Consider the following 26459-nt stretch of genomic DNA (forward strand, 5'->3'; position numbering starts at 1 on the left):
TTTTGAATTAAGTGACATTTCTTTTGTGGCTCAAGATTTGGTGTATTACAATACAGTCCATGTGTATTCTTCAAAAGAATGTGTGTTCTTCCATCAGGTTGAGTGATCTCTAAAATGTTGATTAGGTTCTCATCACTGTTAGTTGACCAGTTGTTCTAAGTCTTTCTAATTTTCTGTACAATTATATCAACTATCGAGAGAATGATGCTGAGATCTCCAGCTGTGTCTGGGGGTTTGTCTCTCTGCTCTCAATTCTACCAAGTTTTCTTCCATGCATTCTCAGTTCTGCTCTTTGCTCCACTTACATTCAGATAGCTACATTTTCTTAGCGGCTTGAGTTTTATCACTGCCCACTATAACCATACAACCCATTAGAACTACCCTCTTTGACTGATTATTTTCTTCACGTACAACTCCAAGTTTTACCATACCTGTTAAATCTTGGAGGTTGGGGCTACATTTACTGAATAGACCATTGGAGCAGAGGTTTCTTTTCTTTTAGTTTTTTGCCTTGTTTACTCTACCCTCACTGACTCTACCTTTCCTATGATGAGACATTTGTAACAGCTGATGGACACAGTGAAATGCAGACAATTCCACCAGAACACTGCTTGTGAATCAGGCAGTGTTTTTACACATAGGAAACAATGATACTTTTTAAAGTAACAATTGTGATGTCTCATAAGCCTTAACAACCTCAATATTAAGATTGAAGACTTTCTTATTTTTTTAAAGAAACTTGTATGGGTAGGCTTCTAAATAATTAAAATTGAGTTTAAATAACTTAACTATTGGGCAATTTTTTTTCCAGAGCCAAATGTCTTGCTAGTAATGCCCACACCCCATTTGATAACACTTGGGAGAAAAATACGTGGTGTGGTCATATAGTAAACATACTAGCAATGGTGTACTATACACACCAAACAAGCTCAAAATAATGAAGTTAGGATTTTATTATAAGTGACTACCATGACTGGTGTCAAGATGCCAAGGAAAGGTCATACATAGAACATGTGTGTGAAGAGATGCGTAATTGGCTCTCATAAGTAAGTAAGAGATGACTTTAACTCACCTTTGTATCAAGGGGATGGAGAGGGGACAGTTAAAGAGTGGGGACAGGTGAAGCACTTGTAATCCTGAGAACACACATCTTGTCTAACATACCGGCAGAGCAGGAATGGCCTGTGGCTAACCAGTGCGTGCCTCCTTAAGAGAAGACGATTCACCTGCTTAGGCAAGTACTCAGAACTCCTTTGTTCTCTGGTTGCTTCCTATTTTTCCAGCTTTTCACAGGCTCTCTCAGCATGGTGCAGTCTAACCCAGACATGGAACTGATCACGATTTCCAAAGCTGGCCTCCGTATATGTTCTTTCCATCTTTTGGAATATTGCTTCTTTATCTCTGGTCATGTTCTTCGTCTTTGTTTTTGCTTTTTTTTTTTTTAAATCTTTGCTCTTTCTTTAATCTTGTCCATCCCCTTTACTCAAAGCAGTGACCCCTAGTGAATTGTCATAAAGTCAAGTCGGGGACTGATACCAGTGTGTGTCCTGTTTGTTGTGATTTTGTTATCTGTCCTTCTCTCGCAAGACTGAGAGCTCTGAAAAGCTGGAAAACTTTTTTTCCTACTTGCCTCTGGATTTTCAGCACTCAGGGAAGAGTTATGACTTATGAAAGGGCCCCAGAAAAATGTGTAAATTGATGTATGAATGAGAGACTATTCGTTATTAATAATAATAATAAATAAAACTTTTATATGGTACATAACATGTAACAAAAGTTATTGTAAGCACTGAAAAGATTTGGGTAATTTAATCTTTGAAATGACCTCTTTAATATCTCTGTTTTGAAGATGGTAAAACTGGGACCCACTGAACATAAGAGACCTGCACAACCAAGTAGACTCCGTAGGAAGTAATTGAGCAGGCGTTTAGAAGCACCAGACTTCTTCTGCCCCTTGGCTCGTTTTTTAGAGTTCTCCCTAATTGGTTGCAGTCATGGGAAAACAAACACTCCCAAGTACATTTGCGACTGCAGTAACTAAATGCTCTCACTGTCCTGTAATGCAGGTCACTCAGGGAACATTAGCTCTCTGGATGAGGTTGCCACCATGGAGAATTTATAGAGAAAAGCAATGTGTTTAATTAAGTGGCTGTTGAAAACACCCACCAGGACAAATGGATTCTGGCAAGAGAGGTGCTTTTGTTACTGCCAGAGTCCTGCCACAGGTCATTAAGATCTTGATAGATTGGAGACACTTTTCTGCTTGGATGCCTTCACCAGAGGACAAGGCATGTCTTCCTGGGCTTCTGACGCTTGGAGGCCTAGAGACTTGGAGACAGGTCCTCCTCCATGGGCCCTGTCAGCGGAGAACTGTACTGGAATAAAATTAGAGCCAAGCTGGTGGTGGGTTCTGAGTCATGCTGTGTAACGTTCACTGTACTAAGCTTAACAACAGCGCATCACAATGCTGTCGCCACAGTGTGCACAGTGAGTGGAACCAGAATAGAAAGCGGGTGCCAGGAAAGGAGATGAGATTGTTTTGGTTGTGTTAATACAGGACAGCTCTATGAACTCAGAAGGGTTCTCAGAAGGACAGGAAAAGGGTAGGCCACTTCAAGGAAGGAACGTCATGCAAAAGAGAGGAAACCAGGTGAGGACAATCACGAGGCCAAAGCATAGCATTTGGGAATTTGGGGAGATTTGAAAACTGATGGTATTTACAAAGGAGATAATGGTAAATAGGGCTAGAGTGAGCACATGACTCACAGGACATCAAGAATACGAAAGAAGCACATGGACCCATGGAAGTTCATGGATGATGAGCATAAGATGGATAGAGATGGATGCCTCTCAGATTCAGTGTGCAAAGGAACCCTGCAAAACTGCAAGTTCAGGTCTAGTAGGTCTGCGGTAAGGTGAGGGTCAGCATTGCTATCAGGCTTTCAGGTGTTATGAGTGCTGCTGACCTCTGGACCACAGGTTTAGCACTAGGAGTCGAAAATCCACGCAAGTGTACAGAAAGTGAATAGAACAAAAGAAGCAGCTAGAATGACTTGCCTTGCCTTTGCATCCTTTAGTACCACGTGGTTATAAAGGATTAGAAATTGACAATTTCCAGTCGTCTGGTCTTCGTCCTTTTTAATTATTGTTAGCTGTAGTTTCCATTACCGAGCTGTTTTGTAATCCTTATAACATAATTAGACTGTGACAAGATGGAAGTGTGGCTGGCTTCCGTCCATCAGCATCACTCACCATCTCCTACAGGCATTTGACTATTTTAGTTGTTTGTGGGCAAGGACTAAATAAAGGCAAATGAACAGCACACGCCAAGGAGAATGGGCCAGGGAGCGGAAGTCGAAGAGGTCTCCGACCCTGCCCAGTGAACCCCTGACCCTCTTCCCTGCAAACAAAAGGCAATCAACAAAGAAACCAGACACAGGCGCAGAGATCATGCAACCAATTTAAACTGCAGTGATCTCTGTGTCGGGAGTGTGCAAAATCACAAAAGGCACCAAGAGCGGTGTAATGGAAAGACAACAAGGCGGGAGAGAGATGTCACTAAGTCATGCCCTCCTCTGGCCTTTAATAAGTGGTTGCCCTTGAACAGGTCATTTAATCTCTGGACTTCTTCATCCATAAAATAAAGCCAGCGGCTCGCAGGGTGCTGCCTTTGCAGGCTGCTTGAGGAAAGCAGGTATGAAAGAGGCCACACGCACTGAATCTCCATGCAAGAACGTGGCCCAGAGTCAGTTGTTGGGAAACTGGGACACCTGCTCAAGAGTGCTAAGAGTACCCTTGTGTTTTAGTTAGGGTTTCTACTGGGGCCCTGAAACACTGTAACCAATAAGCAAGTTGGGAAGGAAGGGCTCATTCAGTTTACACTTCCACGTTGTTGTTCATCACTGAAGGAAGTCAAGACAGGAACTTAAACAAGGCAGGACCCTGAAGGCAGGAGCTGATGCAGAGGCCATGGAGGGGTACTACTTTACTGGCTTTTTTCCCATGGCTTGCTCAGTCTGCTTTCTTATAGAGCCCAGGACCACTAGCCAGAGATGACACCATCCACAATGGGCTAGACCCTCCTTCCTCTCTGAAGACTCCAGATTGTGTCAAGTAGACACAAAACCAGCCAGTCAGTACATCTTGTCTCCCTGAATGCCTTTGTATTGTTTATTTTTTATTTAAAATTCTTTGTTTTTATTTTGTCTGTATGTGTATATGTACGTCTCTCTCTCTCTCTCTCTCTCTCTCTCTCTCTCTCTCTCTCTCTCTCTCTCTCTCTGTGTGTGTGTGTGTGTGTGTGTGTGTGTGTGCACGTGCTGTGGCCTGTATGTGGAGGTCAAAGGTCAATTTGAAGGTGCTGTTTTTCTACTCATTATGTGAGTTCTTGGGTTGAGCTCATGTTGCTAGGCTTTACCTGTGCTGAGCCTTCTCAGTGGCCCTGGCTTTGTTTTATTTAAAGCTCTGGGGGACCCAGCCTGAGAAAACTCTCTAAGCCAGCTGGGATGACCTGCACACTTCCACTTACCCTGCCAAAGCCAAGAAACAGAATTCTCAGTTTTTTTCTTTCTTTCTTTTTTCTTTTTTTTTTTTTTTTTTTTTACTGTATTTGTCCTGGAGAAGCCACAATGGGCTCTCGAAGGGATGCCACATATGAAAGAAGTGGTCCATGCCCATCAGCAGGCTTCAGAACAGCACAAAGGTACACATGGAGAGTGTTTTAGCCATAGCATGTCAGAACCTTTATCTTTGCTACTGTGACTCTAGGGTCCTCTTCTGAGTCCGGACTCCTCATCTTACACAGATGATGCTTCCTTTTTTGGACAGTTACTGTGGAGACTCCATGAGGAAGAACACTTTAAAATGTTACAGAAATGTTCATGGGTGTTGTTTTTTGTTTGTTCGCTTTTTAATCAAATAGTATGATGGATGCTTCAATGTCTTTCCAGTCAAAGTCTTTCTCCACCAGCATCCTTGGCTCAGTGCTTTGATTTTAAAGAATAATAATAAGCACTTAATTCTGTGTTGCACTCGCTGGTAGATTGAAAAGAAGTGGTTAAATAAAAGTTAAGCCACCTAGTGACTTTCAAAAACTCTGTGATGTCTAGGAACAATCCAAGGAAAGTCCTGGGAGCAGTGCCATTTAGAGGTCATTGAAATTACATGGATTACATTCTTTCGGTGGCAAATGCAAGGACAGCACTTACCGCGGTGTGTGCTACATTTTGAGTGTTCTATTAAATGTAATTATTAAAACATAACCGTCTTTAGCGAAACACATAGAGACCAGCTAGACTTACATATTCCAAAAATTAGCAGTGGATGTGTTTCTTTCATGAGACTGAATTTCTAACAGACGAAACAACACACTGAACCAAATCCATTAGCCCAGAAAAAAGAGTAAGCCAGGTGTGATAGTGTAGACCTGTCAAGAGGATTAAAATAAACTGTCCCTCTATCTTTATTTTGGTACAATAATAATAGTACTTTATTGTTTCAAGTTCATCCTCGGCTACATATAAAACCCTGTCTCCAAAAAAAAAATGTAAAAAGTGAACTCTACTTGTGTTTGTGCAGCTGTTGTGACAGGAACTAGCAAGCAGGATGCACAGCCACGTCTTCTGTAGTCACTCATTCATGTTTGAGAATGGAGGTGTGGTTTAACTCCACGCGTGTTCTAGTCTCCGTGTGCCTAACACCAGAAGTTCATTAGATTTCATGTATTCATCATGCCAAAGTCCTCAGACAGAAACTGGGTTGGCTGGGGGGAAGCAGGTAGAGAAACATATTCTCCATGTCTTTCACAAATGTGAAGAGAACAAGAATTGCTTGGCCTTGTCACTATGAGCGGGTCTCCTCATGGAGGCGTGAGAAGAGTCTCTCCCGCCGCTCACCCTTGTGTGTGGAGGGAAGAGTCCATCTCCTCCACCTCTTACCACGCTGTAGACATGGGCACCTGGAGTGTGCTGTACTGAAGAGACTCCATGGCCATCCTGCCACACTGTCTGGGACACCACAGTGTGTCAAGATGTTCTTGGGGCTGGTTTAATGGATCTCTTCTGAAAGTATGTGTACAATTTTTTTTTTAAATGTCTTTTTTTAGAAGGGCCAAGAAGGAGAAGAGAAAGAGAGGTTGAAATGAGGATCACTTTGTCTTTATAACTGTGTAGGCATAAAATACCCCTTCAAAGGATGGCTGAAAGCCTGGACTCTAGCACTCTCCCTCAAGTACTTGTGATATTTTAGCAAAACTGGGATCTAAATGGAGTTAAGGCTCCCTGTCTGCATCCCCTTCCCACATGCCTTCAAATTCGTTTTTCTACTATTGCTGAATACTATATACAAATCAGTTTCGATTATCATATGGGACTCACCTGGATTAATATGGAAGACAGCTTTACTAACACATTTTTATCCCCTTTGCTTTATATAGAAGCAAAGTCATGCTGGGCTTACTCTCCATTCTGATGAGAGTGTCCAGACTCATATGTAGAATGATATACACACCCTTCCTGTATGGACACCCTAAGACATATTTTTCCCTCAAAATTGTCTTTAGTTCTGTAAGTGATGAATGGCAATATTTAGAGAAGGATCTAATGGGGTTGTAAGCATGTTTCCTACAGAATGTCTCTTCAATAAAGTAGGACTCTGTCACCTTCTAAACACACAGTGACCCAGTCAACTATCAGTCTTCCAGGCCCAAACCAAAAGCTAACTGATGACTTCTCCTACAGGCAATGAAGTGCAAAGATCCTCAAAGGCCAGCTGTGCCGACTACCAGTTTTTCCTCTCAGCTCCCAAAGCATCCTTCAGTAAGAGCCCTGTGATAAATGATGCGGTTCTTAGCATTTCTCCTCCGCAGTGGTAACATGTTAATCTTCTGTGACAGAGAGCACAGCAGGCTATTACAGGGGAGAGGAGGAAGGTTTCTTACCTTCCAGCGAGGCAAAAACAGGGGAGAACCAGGGAGGACTGCGTCAGCCACAAGCCCAGAACAGGTCCCGCAAACACGCAGCTTCCACCGTCGAAACCTTTCTAAAATTTTATAGCAAGCTTTTCCATTCATGGCTGGAAAAGGTGGTCTCGGTGAGCTTAAGAGCAGACTGATACTACATTAGCTTTTCACGGTGTAAAAGCTACAGGCACGGCCCACCCGGGCTTTGTCTGCACTGTTGACGTGTTTTCTATCATGGCCTTAAGCTTAGACGGTCTAGCAAGCCACTAAAGAGGAAATTAAGTTATGGTCTGCGGCGTTTGTCAATTTTGTCAATATCAGTGTGATAACTGTTGTGATGCTGAATTCAAGTTCTGGGGAATCCGGGTGCTTATGTTTCCTAACCAGAGCAGAGTTTTCATTTCATGGGTCCAACATGGTTCTCTGGATGAAGAATGGGGAAGGGAATGGATGTAGATTTGTCCAAATGAATTAATGAAAAGCTTAAATTATAGGCTTTCTTTTTCATTAGTGTTAAGTCAGGAATTATAGAGATGGGTAAGATATAAATGAGTGAAGGAGAAAGGGAAAGAAAGAGGCAAAAGCAGGAGGAGCAGGAAGAGGAGTAAGTAGGAGGAGGAGCAGGAGGAGGAAGAGAAGGAGGAGCAAGGGGAGGAGAAAGCTTTTCACCAATTATTAGTGTTTGTGAGTGGGAGAGGGCACTAGTGAAGCATCTTACAGTAACGTCTCTTTTTGTCCTCTCAAAACCACATCAGATATGAATTTAGTCTCATTTTATAAATGAGACACAAAGAGTAAAAAGAAAAAAAAGACAAAAAAGTTTTGATTTGGTTCTGGGAAGGTGTTTGAAAGAGTAGTGTAAAATGTAACCACCCGGGTCAACTGGCCAGGGATCTGATTCTCCTTCCTGCTTGTTGGGACCCCATTTTTCCAGCCTGGATGGTTAAATTTTCAGTCGTTTCTTCCTGGAAACACAGCCAGAGAAGCTTCCCTGCTCAAGGGGCAAAGACTACACACTTCTTCCAGGACCACTGGGTTACTGGAGCTCTGAATCCCCAGCCCGATAGCAATATTCACTGAGCCCATCAAAAGTCGAAGTGGGTGTTTTAAACATATTTCCACATAATATTATAGGTTCTGTAGTAGACAGACACCCCCCCAAATGTATCACTGAGTATGTGAAAGATCGCAGGCAGTGCAATTTCTAGGAGGGATAGAAAGGTAATTACGTCCATGTAGCATTTCCCAGAGGAAGCTCTCCTTTTAAGGGAAGTCTAAAAGGGAAAGGATGGCATTATGTGAGCAACAGAGACTTGTGAGTTCACTTGGTTCTTATCCTACCTTTCCCCCGTGGCCTGCCTTTCCTATACTGCATGCTTTCCCTAGCATCGCTGTCCACACCCACATAGAACTCAGACTATATATGAGACCTCTACTGTCCCTTTTCTTATTTTCTTCCCACGGCACCTAGAGTGAAATGACCAGCGGCCCCTGTGTAGTTACAGAAAGCACCCTTATAATGGAGAGGGGTCAGAGCTGGGCACCTAGAAAGCTATTCGAATGGTTCTTGAAAGCAATGATACAGACCTGAGCCCATGACCGCAGTGGTGCCAGCCCAGAAAGATCACAGTTGGAGTCAAATGTGTCCATTCAACCAACTAAGGGAACCCTCTCTTGTAGGAAAAATCAATAAAGCACTATAACAAAGCCCAGAAGAGTTCCCGTAACACACACAGCATCTCCCTTTCTGTTCCAGTGATATCAAGCAACATGTTTCCACCTCCTTTCACACAACCATATATACTCACTCGGTCAGGAGCCAGAAGCCTTGAATGGTCTCTCCAGAAGTCTGTTTTATGTGGCCTCTCAAGTCGTCCACTGCAGTCTCAATGGCCCCTGGCTGAGTGGGAGAAGAAATCATTTCACATAAGGGAAATTGAACACACTCTGTACTTCTGATTAGTTAGAATGGCCAGCATCTCCTCCTGCTCCTCCTCCTCATCATCATCCTCTTCTTCCTCTTCCTCCTCCTCCTCCAGGAGACTAAGCCTGGTTTTGCAATTGGATATTCTGTTTCACTGCAAGGCAAAGAACTTGGTCTTGAACTCTGTGTTTTAATGCTAGCTCTATTGTGTGGGCCAAAAGTATTCCAGGTTTTATCTTCTCAGATCCTATGTTTTCTCACTGGAATGAAAATAGCCATTTTCAGAAAGTTCAAAGTAGCTAACTAACTAACTAATTAACTATATATAGCATATATATGTTTATATATGTGTGTATGTATATATACATATATATACATATACATATACATATACATACATATATATATATATATATAATTTTTAAAAAAAAACCTTCCCAGATTCCAAGAGCACATGTTGGTAAAACACAAAAAGTAGCTTCCTTCCAGTGCTCCAACTATCAGCGCAGCTCAACTCTGTCTCCTCCTAATTTTCACAAAACAAGTGTTCCCATGTCTGGGCCTAGTTCTATGTGGTTAACAGAATGGCACCTGTTCAAGTAAATTCGTACCCTCCCTAGTCCACTTATTCTTAAACTTTGGTGTACATCAGAGCCACGTTGAAACATTTCTAGGACCCTTCCCAGTTTCATATTCAGCTAGCATTTCTAACACGTGTCCAGGTGGCATCGTTGGTAGGAAGACTGTGCTGGTAACAACCAGTGCTCTCTACACAGTTATTCTCAGTGCTTGACTGCACACCAGAATCATCAGGGAGCCAAAAAACCCTAAGCCAGGATACATACTAAGCTAATTATTTCAGAAACTCGGTGGATAGGTACATAAGTACATCAGCAATTTTTAAGAATGCATACTATCTTATTATCATATAGGGGAATAGAGACAAGGAAAGAGTAAAGGTGCTTCGGATGAGGTATGTGTGAGTGGTGCAGAGTGTGAGCTAGCTAATTACTTTATCTGCACACCAGCTCCTTGGTTCCTTCTGTGCAGCCCACGCCACCCACAAAAAGAGGATACAATCAATACCCAAAGGGAGGTGAGTGACAAGATTCATCGATAACTAGTTCTGCAATGTGCACTCACTATTTGGCTCTCTGGCTAATAAACTGAACTAAACCAAACCTTCTGAGCCACACCGATGACCATAGGCTCTATACATCTTCAAGAAAATGTGGTCATAGCTTTTAGAGCCAAAGATTCTGATTCCATCATTTTAATGGGTTTCTTGTTGAGCTAGACGGTCAGCTACTGGACTGGATGATTTTCCCCTCTGTGTCATTGTCTGCGGCTGGCTTCAGCCTGGTCAGAAAGCTAATATTGGCACTTCACACTTGCCGAAGGCTGTGTGGCATAAAACCAGCAACTTCTGGGGTTTCTGTCAAATATGCTTAGCACTGCTGCCACACAAGTTTATGCTGATGTCATTCACTTCCAGGGACACTGCAGGCATCAGACTACCCTGGGAGGGACATGTCCTCAACCTCCTGGTAATTCTCCCTTTGCTCAACCTTATATCCCCCGAAGCATTCTGATTCTTCCAGGGCCCACTTTTCAAAGTCTTGTGATATACAATGCTCTCTTTCGTGACTCAACGCTGGTATTTTTCTCATAATTTCTTTACACAATTTTATCCTCACAAATATAACTCAGTAGTGAAACTAATACTTTTCAGAAAAAAAATGTAAGTAGACTTGGAGAGTAATTAAATAACCCTAAAATAAGCATTTTGCTGAATGTTTTCATGCCACGCAGTTCACCAAAAATATGTGAGATGAATATAATGCTGTATAAAATTTTAAAACCTTACTATCTTCCATACCCAAAGCAATTGCCAAATCTATCAAAATGAAGAATGATCTATATTTGATCCAGATACATCTCTGTGAAGTTATACCTCAGAAATTCTTGCACACATGCAAAATGGCACAGCTGAAGAGCTCTTTGCAGCCTTGTATGTAGGCAGCAATAAATGAGGAACATTATACAAATGCTGATCAAGAGGGCGCTGTATTATAGAATGTGCTCAGATTATATAATACAATGAAGGTATAGGAGTAATGACATATATTGACAAATGAAAAGAAAAAATAAAACAGGAGAGGGTAAGGTAGGCCACCTTCCTTATGCAGAAATATGTGGCGTAAGTATATTCCTGTTTGCTGACACACAGCTAAAGTAAGCATAAAAAGGTCTATGAAATATATTAATGTTGGTTTCCTTACAGCGGGAAAACATGAGATGGAAATAGAACACGAAAGTGATGCTTTCCTGTCTACCTTTTCAAAAGCTAAACACTGAAATTAAGTGTGTTTTTTAGGGAAGGCTTTGATGCTCTCTACAGCTCTGTCTATACTGCCATTGTCTGTGCCATTCTTTTCTTTTCAGTATGAACATTGCTCATGCCCTTTTTAGAATATAGAACAAACTGTAGCCCAAGAGAGAAATGTGTTTCCTTCACTTGTATTATTGTAATTAACATTTTGTACTTAATAAATTCAATCTAATAATTTAGAATAAAAATTTTAAAGTACATAGGCTCATGTCTCAGGTATCAAGGTTTAATCTCAGTCATGCTTATGGCTGTCTGGAATCCATGGTAAGTCATTGTGGTGTTTTTCATTAGTCTGTTAATTTGTTAGATTGTTGGGATAGTAATTACTGTAACTGAACTACTGGGAGATACCATGAGTCCCTGTACATTAAATGGTAACAAACACTGAATAATGAGAGGCTTTACCATCATTTGCTGTGGATATCGCTCTATATAAATAAAACACTGATGGCCAGTGACCAGACAGGAAGCATAGGTGGGACAAGGAGAGAGGAGAATTGGGGAAACAGGAAGAAGGAGGGAGGGACACTGCAGCCACCCCCAGGACAAGCAACATGTAAAGACGCCGGTAAGCCACCAGCCACATGGCAAGGTATAGATTTATAAAAATGGGTTAATTTAAGATATAAGAACAGTTAGCAAGAAGCCTGCCATGGCCATACAGTTTATAAGTTATATAAGCTTCTGAGTGATTATTTTATACGTGGATTATGGAACTACGGGGCTTGGTGGAACCTGGAGAGAAGCCCTCCAGCAACAATCATTCTCATTATTGTTTATGTTAAATAAAAGGGAAATAGCCATACTAGAATTCAAGGATCAAAGGCTCCATGCAATTTAGCACTTAGCTCTGAGACTGAAGTCTAAGAGAAATAGGAAACTGTGATCAAATAAATCATCCGACACAAAATAGTGACTCTTCTTTCTCTGACATTCTATCCCTGAGTAGTACAGGCAAAGCAAACCTTCTTGGGGAATTCCAAAGACTTGCATGTCTGTTCCGTTGCATTTCCACGATCTAGACTAGCCCAGGGCCAGTGCTGACCCAAACAATACCCTTGACTCGGTCACTGTTTTCCATGTAATAAGCTCCTTGTGTGCAGAAAGAACCAGTGGTTCAGAAAAGACTTATCTCAGAGACTCTGGCTCCCACATTTCTTTTGTGGCTACTATGATGGCTAGTGGAGGCCATTTTGCAATGAACACATAAGTAAGAAAATTAGCTCCATTGGCCATGATCTGTAAAGGAAAAGAAAATTTGTATTTCCTTTAAAAAAAAAAAAGTTATAAAATTCACCTTATCACATCCTTGCGGCGGTTCTGTTCTCACAAAAGAACAAATCATCTTTATGGCATTCCTTAAGAAGTTTCACACAATGGAAGCCGAACAACCTCTTGCCCGGTGAGATGTTTATTTTCTAAACTAAATGGAAGCTCACACAGGCAATAACAATAAAACTAATAAATGTATTTGTTCCCGATGTGAGGGCAAGTCACCAGGAACCCTCGAGCAAGAGAAGAGGAAAAGAGAGAGACTATTTGAGCCAAATTAGTGTCATGGAAGCAATGACATCTCACTACACAAAGGGGAGTCCTGAACCTGCTTATTAAAGTCTCGCTGCTCACAATAGAACACAGGCTATAAAAAGGCCATGGGGAACCATTAATTAAATATTAAAAGATCAAATAGTTTTAGTCCCATTAGTTTGTATGTAATTTACATTCTCTAGTATAAATTTAGAGATAATTCTCCATCTAGAATCGCTTTCAACTTTCTGATAAGGTATCTGCAAATACAGAGCCCTACAGGGAGTTTAAAAATATCCTTCTCCATGTGGGCTAAGCATTGTTCTTTTCATAAAAAGTTGCTTTTGAACATCAGTCTCCACGACCAAGATGATTATCATAATATACCTCAAGTTATTAGCCTTGAGGGATATTTTTGTTTGGAGAAGGCATGGGGCCTTTTTTAGATATATCCAAGCAATAATAGCAGACACACCACAACGAGAGAAAAGGCTCGCAAATGGACTGAGAGCAAGGGTTTTAGACTTTTACTTCTGTGACCTTGCATTCATGTCCCAAGGTCACAGGTAGTACAGGGACAGTGTCAGGAGTTGTGCATTGTAGGTATGCTTCCCAGTTCCGGCATGAGCCTAGGGATGCTGGTGACCTTGGACAAGAAATAATTCCTTCAGGTCCTTTAGGATGTTCACTGGATATTCCCCCAGACCCACTGTCTCTGAGAAGAGATCTGTTAAATTAAGTCAGAGAGGCATAATTTTCACATATAATGATAATGACCAGCAAACCACAGCAGGAGTTTAAGAAGTGAATAATTTATTTTTATGATCTGGTACTTAGATGTGTGATATACTGTCAGATACTATGATGCTAAAATTACCACTTATTTGTCAAGAATTTCTATTTCTATGCCAGTCACTTCTTTGCAAATCCCTCTTGAAACTCATAGAATCGATCATTCTTCTCCTTATATCTTTGGATATCAATTCCTGGCATCTGAAAAACTGCATGTCATGCTATTACAGAAAGCCAACGAATACTTTTCCTTCCCAGATCAATGATGTGAGCAGAAAACAGTCTAAATATCCACCTAGTGGGCTTTGAGTTTTCAAGGGCTCAAGCCTGGCCCAGTGACCCTCTCTCCCTGCTGCCTGCAGATCCAGATGTGGAATGCTCAGCTTCCCCCTAGCACCATGTCTGCCTGCACGCCGCCATGCTTTCTGCCATGACCATAATGGACTAAACTTCTGAACTGTAGGCTAGTCCCAATGAAATGTTTTCTTTTATAACATACATACATACATACATACATACATACATACATAAATAAATAAATAAATATCCACCTAAAGTTAAACACATTGTAGAATACATGCCCAATGTGGAATGCTATGAAGCTAGTTAAAAAATGATGTCACAAAACTATTGTGGCCATATGAAATATTTACCATATAATTCCAACTGCATACAGAAATTATATATGAAAAACAAATGTATAAGAGCACAGGCAATACATATTTAGTTACTATTGAACAGTGACATTACAGTGACTTTTATTTTCATATCTATATTTTCTAATTTTTTATCAACAACTTATTTTTTGGGTGATGATCCTAAAGTCTTTTAATAAAATACTTCAGCAACAAATTCTTCCACTCACTCACTCAGTGTTCTTCCCAATTTGTAATGCATATACTTTAAATTCTTAGTCTAACATGAGTTGATTTGTCTGTGATTGTGGCAGGGAACCACAGTACTACAAATAGGTAGCCAGGAAAGTGGTTCCAGCCCTCCGTTTGTGGTTTAGCACACTCTTGGGAAAGTCAAATCTCACTCACTCTTGTGTTACTGAAAATGAGTAACTTGAACAGCAAGTGCACACCAGCATTGGCAGAAAGTTTGCAGAAACACAGACTCGAATTTGTTCACCAGCTGGACCATGACATCTGAGATCTCACTTCAGATCTAAGAAGTCATCACTTTACGATAACTCTCACACATCTGAAACTTCAAGTACCGTGGTCTTACTTAATTATTCCTTGAGAAAGTCAACCAGCCTCCTCTTTACTGCTACAAACCCTTGTGTCAACATTTAGATCTCACCCTAGAGATTGTGGTGAGGTCATAGGCACCTTGTTGCCATTTTTATAACCATTTTTGAATTGTGACTGCACGCAAAAATAAGAGAGAAGGTACTGAAAATAACAATGTTTGAAATGTTTATAGATGTGTCATATACTCTATGAATATTGACAAAGTTAGTTCATTTGGGGCTCTTTACAAACTTGCACTTTATTTATACTTTTCAGGTGAAGAAATTGAGACTCACGAACATATGTACGCATGCACAGAAACACACACACACACACATACACACACACACACTTCCGTCTTCTTACTAATCAAAACATCTTGGATTTGATTTGCAAGCTAGTAAAACTAGATCATTCTCTCATTTATTTTAAAAAATGTTTATTGGGATAATGTTCATCCGAGAATATAAAGGTGATCAGACAAAAATCCCTGTGCTAAGTGTGGAACACTTGCTACTAAAATGTTGGTTAGGGGCTTCCCATAGACCCACAAAATAACTCTTGGTCACCCACAAGAACTTAATGGTAAGAACCAGTTTACGGCTAAAAGCATCACTTTGGTCCTATGACTTGGAGAAACCAAGTTGATACTGACCTTGAAACTGCTTCCTTTTGGGGTAGCTTTGAAAGAACTTAGAAGGTACTTTGTAGATTGACAGGGGAGCCAACCCATCAATAGTCTTACACAGCTGTGAACCCTGTGAGCTATGATGACTAGACGATGCAGTGGAGACAGCTGTGGCATAAATGTTACGGGGAGAGCCAACAGCTTCTTAGTTGAATTGAAGACCTGCTCAACAGGAGGAGACTCATGCCTATAAACATGGCAAAGAGCTCATGGGTGGAGAGGCTAAAGGCCGTACAAACCTTACTTTGTGAAAGGGCGCAGTACCAAACTAACTTCTAAGTATTAATCTTTGTACTAATAAAGTAGTACAATTCTCACCCCTCATCAGACAGATGTTTAAATGCAGTAGATGGCAGTTAATATAGAAAATCATAAATGGGACACATATATCATACCCTCCTTACATACAAGGTTCAATACTCAATGCAGAAGGGAGTGTGTCAAGATAAAGAATCAGAAAATCAGGATAAGTGTTTCAATATAATGTCTTAGGCACATGTCAGGGCCATTGCACTCATGAATCACAGCAATTGTGGTTGCCTGAACAAGACCTGCACAGGTTCAAGTCAATCAACATTCCAGCACGGAAAGGGGAGGGGCTCTCAAAGCCCCATCCCTAGCTGAGGAGCTATTAGCAGTCAGTTGAGGGCTGCTAGAAGAGGAAGAGTCAGTTTCTTCAGGAGTGTGGTCCATGGTAGGTTACCCATGCTCCATTGAATGATATTCTACACCGAATGAACACAGGCAGCATTAACTGGACTTGGCGGGCTATAAAAGTAGAAGAAAATGGAGAAGGAGGAGAAGAGGAAGAGAACATGAAACTATGTGGGGAATGCATAGGAGTCTTGAAGGATTTTGAGGGAGAAATCAGAGGGTTGATATAATCTAAATTAATTGTAAGCATCTATGAGATTACAGAAGGATAAATTAAGAAACTTCAAAGCTGGTCAGCATTAAATGTCCATGGGGTTTTTTTTTATCACAACTGTGTTTCCACTGCTTTCCCACTTGCTAGTGCACATTTGTTACACTTACACAACCTTCCGTACTACGACTGCTGGTCTGAAGGGGGGCAAAGTACCCCTGAAATCTCACCCTCACGGCCCACAAAGCATCCTCAGGCTCACATTGGATTTACTGCTATATAAGACAGCTGTCCTCAGAAGCTCTTGAGGGACTTGGGTCTGCCTTCTACAGGTCTGATGAAGAGGGTACCATCAAGTAAAGATGTGTATAAACTGTAACTTTCCTCTAGGAAGAGCACTGGACTCACAGTGCCTTATTGAAGCTCTTGAACTTAGCTGATTCCATTCACCTGAAACTTGTTCACTCTTTAAAAAAAGATTGCTTATTTTTTTTATCTTACACATATGAGTACTTTGCCTGCATGTGTGTGAAAGCAGCATGTGAATACCTACTGCCTGTGGAAGCCAGAAGAGGGCATCAGCTCTCCTGGAACTGGGGTTACAGATGGTTGGGAGCCACCACGTGGGTGCTGGGAACCAAACCTGATCTTCTGCAAGAGCAATAAGTGATTTTAGCCACCAAGTCATCTCTCCAGCCTCCTATATGTTTATTCTGAAGACAAAGAAAGTCTGTTTTCTCCTGCCTGCCCCTCAGGGTTGTGTAAAAGCCACAACTTTTTAAAGAAGCTGTGAATATCTAATGACACATGAAGTAGCTTCGGGGCCGTGTCAGCCCATCTAAACAGGAACTCAGTGGTTTAGCTCTGCTTTCCCCGTTTGTTTCCAAATGGTTGTTAGCCACAGAGACATTCATATTCATTTCCAGAGGCAGACATGAAACCAGTTGTTTTATTTGCTAAAGATCAATTCAGGTCACTCTGCACTACAGCGCGGTCAAGGAGATGACTGGCTCCTTTGCTGGCCTGAGGCAGCATGAATAGCCACATTTCCTTCCAGGCCAGATGACTCCCCCCCTCAGCTTCTCCTATCCCCGACGCATTGGCAAAGGTACAGCTTCTAAATGGGATGTGCCACTAAGATTTGAGTTGGTGGGAGAGGTCAATTTTTCCTCATGAACTCGACTTTGCCAAGAGGAATTTCAGTTTTGCCATGAAGATATTGCCTGTTCCTACTCGAGAGAGCCAACTGCTCTACATATGCCAACTTCAGGACTACCATCACAAGCAAAGCAAAGAGCTTGGCGTAGGCTTTTCAGCCCGCTTCCATAGCTGCACCAGCTCCCATCGCTGGGCCCCTATTCTGCACCACAGCTCTGTATTTTCTCATCAAACCCTGTCAGCGTCCAAATCAAGCTCCCCCAACTCCAAAGGATGCTTACATTTCCTTTGCAGTTCCATCTCAACTTAACTTTGCATATTCAATAAAGTTCACATAGTTTGGAAAACAGACCATATGCTTGACATATGCAAAAACACTCACACAAACACAGATACCTACCAAAGTGCCTTGCACATAGGAGTCTACATAATGTTTAAATACACAAATATGCATACACACTCACACATTCAGTTGCTTTAGTTAGAACTTTTATCTTAAACAAAGGTATATATCTTTAAAGCCACCAAATCTGGATTCATTAAGCTTTGTAAATAGTCTCAAATTCTTGACCTCCACTTACTTATAATATTGAGTTGAAAAATATGTTTTGAAGGGCCAGAGAGAGGGCTAATCAGATAAAAGCACCAGCTACACAAATCAGAGAAGTTGAGTGTGATCTCCAGAAACCACACAAAAACCTCAGTGCTGGGGGACACATATGTAACTCCAGCACCTCCTTTGCAAGGTGGGAGGTGGAGACAAGAGAACTGGCCAGAAGTCTTCAATCTAGCCGGCATGGAGTGTGCACTAGAGCAGAGGCACCCCACAAGAAAGATCCTGTCTCAAAGTGGAAGGCCAGAATCAACTTCCACAAGTTGTCCTCTGCCCTGGTATACAACACTCTTGAGAGAGAGAGAGAGAGAGAGAGAGAGAGAGAGAGAGAGAGAGAGAGAGAGAGAGAGAAGAAGGAGGAGGAGGAGGAGGAGGAGGAGGAGGAGGAGGAGGAGGAAAGGAAGGAAGGAAAAAAGAGAGAAAGAAAGGGAGAGAGGTTATTTTTCAACAAAAGATGTCCCATGTATTCATGAGAACTGTCTTTATTGTTATAGTTCACATTCCCCTATCACCCCCCCCCCCAAATAGATTATGGCTACTGTATGCATAAGAACTTTGGAGGACTGCAAAAGATCAGGAAGCACAAAAAAAATCAAATCAACAAAGAGATAAGAAATCCAGGAAGTACTTTCTACTTGATCAAAATGCTAGAAACTTAATGCAGCAGACTTTTTATACCCAGTACATAAGTCTTTTCCTCATCCATTTATTTATCGTGTCCAATGCTGCAGTTACGAATTGAAAGTTTCAAGTTCTTGTTCCCATGATACAACACCAGCATCCTAGCATTCATCCTGAGATTCAGCTCAGACTCAGCACCACTTTCCACTTCACTGTCTATGTCTTTTACCCAACAACGAGTTCACAGCTTTACATTCCAACTACTGTGTTACAGATTCTTTAGTCATTAAACATTAATTCTTTGTGGCCAGATTTGGCATCACTGGAGGACTATGCATACAAATGTATAATATATATATGCTGTGGGATGTTCTGTATGGCAAATGTGTTGCTCTGATTGGTCAATGAATAAAACACTGATTGGCCAGTGGCTAGGCAGGAAGTATAGGCGGGACTAACAGAGAGGAGAAAAGAAAGAACAGGAAGGCAGAAGGAATCACTGCCAGCCGCCGCCAAGACAAGTCGCATGTGAAGATGCCGGTAAGCCATGAGCCACATGGCAAGGTATAGATTTATGGAAATGGATTAATTTAAGCTATAAGAACAGTTAGCAAGAAGCCTGCCATGGCCATACAGTTTGTAAACAATATAAGTCTCTGTGTTTATTTGGTTGGGTCTGAGCGGCTGTGGGACTGGCAGGTGACAAAGATTTGTCCTGACTGTGGGCAAGGCAGGAAAACTCTAGCTACAAATGGCACCCAACGAGATGGCAAGAGTTTCCACCTAAAACCTGAGAAAAGATTCTAAAACAGAGCTAAAAAACAGCTTCCTAATTGTCTCTCTCAAATGAGCAGCTTGCCGGCTCGACCTGCAGTATGGCGGGAATGAGGCCTCTGCAAGTGGCACATTAAGCTGCATGGTGGATTTAGCCTTTGCTAGTACAAATAAAAAAAAAAGAGGTTTCTGGGCTACACACTGCTTAGATAAAAGCATAGACCAACAATAGCTCCCAGAGCTGGTGATAATTGTACCACTGCCATGTTGGGAAGCTGAGGTGGGTGGAGCCAGCAGCCATAGCGCCGTTTTAGTCTTACAAATGCTGCATTTTAAAGGAATAGATTCACAATAAGACAGATTCAGATGTAATAGTTTACAATGTGTGTAATATATACGTAGGCTTGAAAGAGACAAAAAAAGGTGATATATACAGTTATATAAACAAATACATAGTTTTAAAAAATAAAGTCTTTAAAGAGACAATAAAATTAATATAAAAAATAAGCCACGTAAAGATGAATATTACACAGAGAATCTGGATTGTGTTGTCTTTGGGATTTTTAACTGCAGAAAAACATTTGATCGTAAAAGATGTTGAGTTAAACAAATATGTATATTTTAAAGATACCTTGACTTCAAAATTTGGATGTAAGGATGTGTTGCTTTGGAAATAAGGCTCTGCATTTGCTCCCACAGAAAGCCAGAGGCTATGGATTTGTTCCAGATTAAGATACATCAGGTTTGACCAGCCAAGATCCCCTGAAAGGTCTCTGATGATACCATGGCCCAGATGATCCAACATCCAGAATGGTTTGAAGGCAACTGGCTCAGACAATACAGCCTCATGGACTATTCCATAATCCTAAAATTTTCTTTGTGTCCCCATAAGATATAGCACCCCCTTCCAGCAGGAAGTAGTAAGAGAAACTACGCCCAAATTCCCAAATTATATGTAATTTTACTTTGTTAAGGTTAAAATCTTCCTTTTTGAAAAAAAAAGGGGGGAGGGGGAGTGCTGTGGTGCTGTGGGATGTTCTGTATGGCAAATGTGTTGCTCTGATTGGTCAATAAATAAAACATTGATTGGCCAGTGGCTAGGCAGGAAGTATAGGCGTGACTAACAGAGAGGAGAAAAAAAGAACAGGAAGGCAGAAGGAGTCACTGCCAGCCGCTGCCAGGACAAGCAGCATGTGAAGATGCCATGAGCCACATGGCAAGGTATAGATTTATGGCCATACAGTTTGTAAGCAATATAAGTCTCTGTGTTTACTTGGTTGGGTCTGAGTGGCTATGGGACTGGCAGGTAACAAAGATTTGTACTGACTGTGGGCAAGGCAGGAAAACTCTAGCTACATATATATATATAATGTATATATGTTATATATATATATGTATATGTATATATGTATATGTATGTATATATGTGTGTATATGTATATATATATATATATATATATATATATATATCCTTGAGCCTTCCTGAGAGATAAACCCAGAGACTTGCCTTCTCTGAAGTTACACCCTTCATCAGTACAATGGGGTTAAGGGCAACTACATGAGCATCGTAGCCACTATTACAGAAGGTTCATAAATATCTAACACTTGGCAAATGCAATATAGAAAAGATAGTAAGATTTCAAAAGAAAATTGTAAACAGTATTTAAAATCATGATTTTACCCGTGTAGCAAAGTACTTGCGCGAAGCATAGGGCTGGTGATAAGGATTAGGGTAAAGGGTCGATTTAGTCACACTTGGTTGTCTTGAAATCTGCCTTGGTCCTGGTTTCTTGCCTGAGTCTCCCACATTCGTGGACAAGTGGTCAGTCTCGGAGGGTTGGTCATCTCCCTCTTGCTTCAGAGACACTGGCTGGAACCCTTCAAAGCTCCCGATTGTTGACATGTCTTTAGCCTAAAACAAACAAACAATCTTTTCAGTAGAGGATAAAACATGCCATCTGTATCCTGGCTATGGAAAATGAGGTTATGACAAAAGATCTACAGCAAAAGATCTTCCCTAAAAGGAAACAGCCAAACTTTGATCAAAGAGAGGCACCAGTGGATCACACAGGAGCATAAACATCTAAATGCCATCTGTGTGCAGGGCCTTCACCAGAATCGAGAAGTGGGAACTCTCAGGACAGAGAAAAGGAGTCTGTGAGTCATTCCATTCCCTCAACTCTAATACCAGATCATAAGCTGAACAAGGGAAATATAGCATGAAATTACTGCCAGGTAATTCCTCTTCTCGATTTCCTAGCATTTTTGTCTAAAACTCTACCTGGCCTTGTTTATATTTAAGAGTGAAAAGGAGTGATAATGTAGCTCCTGGTCAGCTCCAGGGATTGGTATGAGGACATGTGTTGGTCTGAATAAGAATTTCCCCTATAGGCTCATATATTTGAATGTTTAGTCATCTGGAAGTGGAGCTACCTGAAAAGGATTAGGAGGTGTGGCCTCGATGGAGGAAGTGTGTCACTGGGGGGTGGGTTTCGAGATTTCAAAAAGCCCAAGTCAGGCCCAGTGTCTCTCTCTCTCTTCCTGCTGCCTGTGGATCCAGATGTAGACCTCTCAGCTACTTCTCCAGCACCATGTTTGCCTGTGGGCCCCCATGTTGCCCAACATGAGAATGAACTAAGCTTCTGAAGCTGTCAACAAGCCCCAATTAAATGGTTCCTTTTACAAGGTTTGCTGTGGTCACCATGTCTCTTTGCAACAACAGAACACTGACTAAGACACGACACCTAGAACTGGGATATTTTCAGATCGAATGTTCCAATTGTAAAATTGTATTGTAAGGAAATAGTTTTTAAAAATGTCCAAAGACACACACACACACATACACACACACACACACACACACACACACACACACACACACACACACACACACACACACAAAACACCATCTGTTCCAGGTACGTAAGTTCTCTCATCACAATTTATTGTAGGATAAAAGGTCCCAGTTTCCAGTTTGAAAACTCACCAATCCCCAGGTTTGCCTCAAGCTTACAACTTGAAATCCCACCAATCCCCAACCTGGAAATCTCCACCCTGGAAGGCTTTGCCCCCAAGAAACCCTATATAGTAGTCTGCCTCCTGTTCAGTTCCCTGCTGCTTTTCACCCAAGCAGAGGCGGCCACCCTCTCATGTCTTTCCCAATAAATCTCTCGTGTGAGGTTTATTGGGTGGTGTGGTTTTGTGATATTCCTTGGCACCTGACTGCTAAGATACCTTTCCTTTCAGAGCTGTACTACGAACAATTATGACTAGTAGAGAAATACTTAGTGCTGTCTAGTGGGCCAGCCTCTATGCAGCTCAGGGATCAAAGGGAATCCACAGTGCTGGCAAAGCTAACACTGTTCTTTCTGAGGGGCTTAGGGAAAAGACACACATACATTCTCTTGATCATTTTCTTCTTTATTTATCAGCCTCTTCTGATGAACTGACTGGGCTGGATTGGGCTGGGGTCCCTCACAGCCATACAAAAATGTATTTATCAATTGTTACATAAGGTATTTCCTCATACTAAGGTTCCTAACCTTAATTAAGATGTCTTACTGAAGGGAAGCATTACATGCCTCTACGACTCTAGTCTTTTATTAAGCATGGTTTACAATACACAATAATACTAGAGGCTCAGGTGTACCTGAGGTATCATGTGACCAAGGCCATAAGATGGCTATAATGCCCCCTCAGCAAAACAATCATTGTTTTTCACAAGGATTCTTTAAGGTCAAGGTACTTCTAAAAACCATCTGTTCATTCTAATCTCTATCCCATACAGTGATTTTAGTAAATTCCTATGGAGTACAGGTGGCATGTTTTTCATCTCCCTTACACGATTAAAAAAAAAAAATCATCCTAATATTCCATATACATTTATGTCTAAGTAACTTATTGCAGATCAGCAGAACATGAGCAGACAGAAAGCAGCTTTTCACAGCCCACTCCCTTGCTGGCAGGCTGTGTACTGTGGCTACAAAGAAAGAATCAAACATTCTACTGTCTATCTAGAAAGTTAATCTTAAAAGGAATCCTAAAGGAATCACAAATTTAAACTTTTGCACATAAATGGCAATTAGTCAGCTGTACTTCAGCTCTTTAGGGTGTATATCAATCTATCACTAGTTTCTTATATCAGGGGACTGAGGGCAGGAATGGGTATAAGGGGTTAATCATCACCTTTGGTCAACATAACAGTTGGGCTACTTTGTATTTCTTAACCTCAGCTATGAGTATAGCCATTAGGTTGTTCTCTATGGGTTTTTTTTTCATCTTAAAGTTATTATCAAAACATCTGATCTAACCTGAAATTATTAGAAGACTTAGTTTTAGCAAAATGATGCACACTGAAAACTAGTGACTGCATCTGTTCATCATTAAGAGAATTAGAGCCGGGCGTTGGTGGCGCACGCCTTTAATCCCAGCACTCGGGAGGCAGAGGCAGGCGGATCTCTGTGAGTTTGAGGCCAGCCTGGGCTACCAAGTGAGCTCCAGGAAAGGCGCAAAGCTACACAGAGAAACCCTGTCTCGAAAAACCACAAAAAAAAAAAAAAAAAAAAAAAGAGAATTAGAGCCAGTTTGGCTCCCAAGAAATTTCAATTATTATCCTTAATCATTAAAATGAGCTGTGACCTAAAGCAGCTCCTTAAGTGGAACTCATAGGGCTTAGCTGTGAAACATATCCTTGTATATACTTATATTCATCAGAGCTCTGTATAAGCTAACATCGTTATCAATTAGACAGTACATCTTAGGGAGGAAGTCATCTCCATAATAATTCACAGGTAAAAATGCCCAGTAAGACAGGATATTTCCATGAGATAAACACATTACCTTACAGGCAGTGGGGAATTTCCCCACACCCAATTCAGCCATTCCTGATGTCAGAGACAGCAACAGCAAGCATGCAAAGGCGCAGCAGAAGAAAAAGATGTTCCAGGGCCTGTGGTCTCAGGTGCCTTGTCTACCAGAGAATTATCCACCAGGGGGGTTGCCTCCTGGTGGGCCTACACCCTGACTCTCAATAGTCACCCATGGCCTCCCTGACATAGAGTAACGTCAAGCATTCACACACACACACACACACACACACACACACACACACACACACACACACATAAATTCAATTAATTGGATTTAATACCAAATAATTGAAATGAAACTAAGTATCTACTAGTAGAGAACAGGCCTTAGAGTCAAACACAATGCAGCCATTAAAGTATGAAATACACTTTATCATAGAAGGATATCCAAAATATATTTTATGGAAACAGAAAGTTATCATACATGAATCATAATGTTTGATTGTCTTAAAATCGATCAGAGAGCAAGGAAGAAACTACTACACATGTATTTGCTAATGTGTATATGGCTGGCCAATATCTGAAACTGAAAAAAAAAAAAAACAATAAGATGTTAAAGGTAGTTCTCTCTTCATGATAATGCCGTTGCTACCTCTCTCATTTTCAGTCTCTGTGTCTCTGGGTGCTAAGAAAATAATCACTTAGCATTTAAATAAAAATGATAACTTGATTTCTATCTGTAAAGCTTTTTTTTTTAAATTAGGAGAAAATAGAAGAAACATGCAGGCCCAGTTTAAAGTCTGCCTGATCTAGTGCTCCATATTCTAGGAGTGCAAGAAAGCCATATAAAGGCATTGCCTACACCTAGGTACTTTGTCCAGTTGTCCAATCGTCCTTACAGGAGGTCAGCTACTAATGTGTTCTGGAAGCAGGCTTCATGTCTAGTTCACCATTGGGAATGACATCTTATTCTCAGAGCTGCCTCTATGTTCTTAATCAAATAAAAGGTGGCTCTAATTCCATTTCCTCAGTTCTTGTGAAATGCCAGAAAGTATGGGGGGGGGGGGAAGCCTCGTTTGCCAGCATATTTTCACCCTGAAAATTGAGACAAACTAGAACATTCAAGAGAGGTAAAAATAGCATGATCACACAGCGCGTTGTAGAGCCCTTGCCTCCTAATTGAAACATTGTCTGTGGGAGGGAGGAGAGAAGCTCATACAGCTTCCAAGGCTAGGGAAGCTCAGAAAGTTATAAAGTCACAAGGCTCCTAGCCAAGGTTTTATAAGAGTAACAACAGCTGGGGGAGGGGACTTTCCAGGCAGCCAAGCAACCAGCAAGTTGTGCAGTGAGCTCTGTAGCTTTCATGCTAGGCTGGGCTTTTCTGATGCCACTGACTTGGAGCCAACCATACTCCTCGGAAGTGAAACCTCGCCTGTGCTACCCTAAGTAATTCCATCCAATAAACTCCACCAAGGTAGACTAGGATGGCATCAGTTCTCTGGTCAGCTGTTGGAGCCCTGTTGGAGGTAAATAGACTTTGTTCACATCTCTCCACTTAAAGTAACCCGAGTGCATTGCCTAACTCTTAAGTATTTTGGCGTAAGATGATGCCATTAGCAATTATGTCAGGATGGTAGGAGTAAACAGAACCGTCTCTGGTGACTGTGGATGTCACTCTGAGGGGGTTGAAGTCAGAAGGAAATACAGTTGGTGAAATGCGTGGATTGCCATCGTCAGCAGCTCACATTCAAGTTTATCTTAGCTGACCCTCACAACCTGGGCAGTCTTGATTCCTCCACACACATCCTTCTAAGGATGCAGAGTAGGGAGGCACCACCTAAGGCGTACTTGGCAGTTCTGCTGACATGCTTTTGAGTCCAGCTTGCCCACCATAATGCCCAGGGTCCTGCTCACAGGAAGGCCTTCCTCGAATATCCAGGTAATGTTTGAAAAGCAGGTTCCCAAAGGCAGAAATTGGCCCTTATTGTGAGAACAAAAGGTATGGAGAAGCAGGAGAGAGGCGGGGAGCAGAGAGACAGAGAGACAGAGGCAGGCAGAGAGAGACAGAGAGGCACTTTGGCCTTTGCTAGCAGTTCTGTAC

The 26459-nt window shown here is 41.5% G+C and overlaps 1 protein-coding gene across 1 annotated transcript in view; it reads right to left on the reverse strand.

Annotated features, from left to right (window-relative positions):
* Nucleotides 1-26459, reverse strand: part of Tprg1 (tumor protein p63 regulated 1) — a 138435-nt gene that overhangs the window by 85855 nt on the left and 26121 nt on the right. Inside the window, exons 2-3 of the mRNA XM_028875161.2 lie at nucleotides 21232-21462; nucleotides 8767-8858 (exon numbers count right to left, since the gene is read on the reverse strand). Of these exons, the coding sequence (XP_028730994.1) occupies nucleotides 8767-8858; nucleotides 21232-21453 (314 nt within the window). The 5' untranslated portion in view covers nucleotides 21454-21462. The remainder of the gene's footprint in view (nucleotides 1-8766; nucleotides 8859-21231; nucleotides 21463-26459) is intronic.

Source organism: Peromyscus leucopus, chromosome 12, assembly GCF_004664715.2.
Source record: "Peromyscus leucopus breed LL Stock chromosome 12, UCI_PerLeu_2.1, whole genome shotgun sequence".
Classification (NCBI taxonomy): domain Eukaryota; kingdom Metazoa; phylum Chordata; class Mammalia; order Rodentia; family Cricetidae; genus Peromyscus; species Peromyscus leucopus.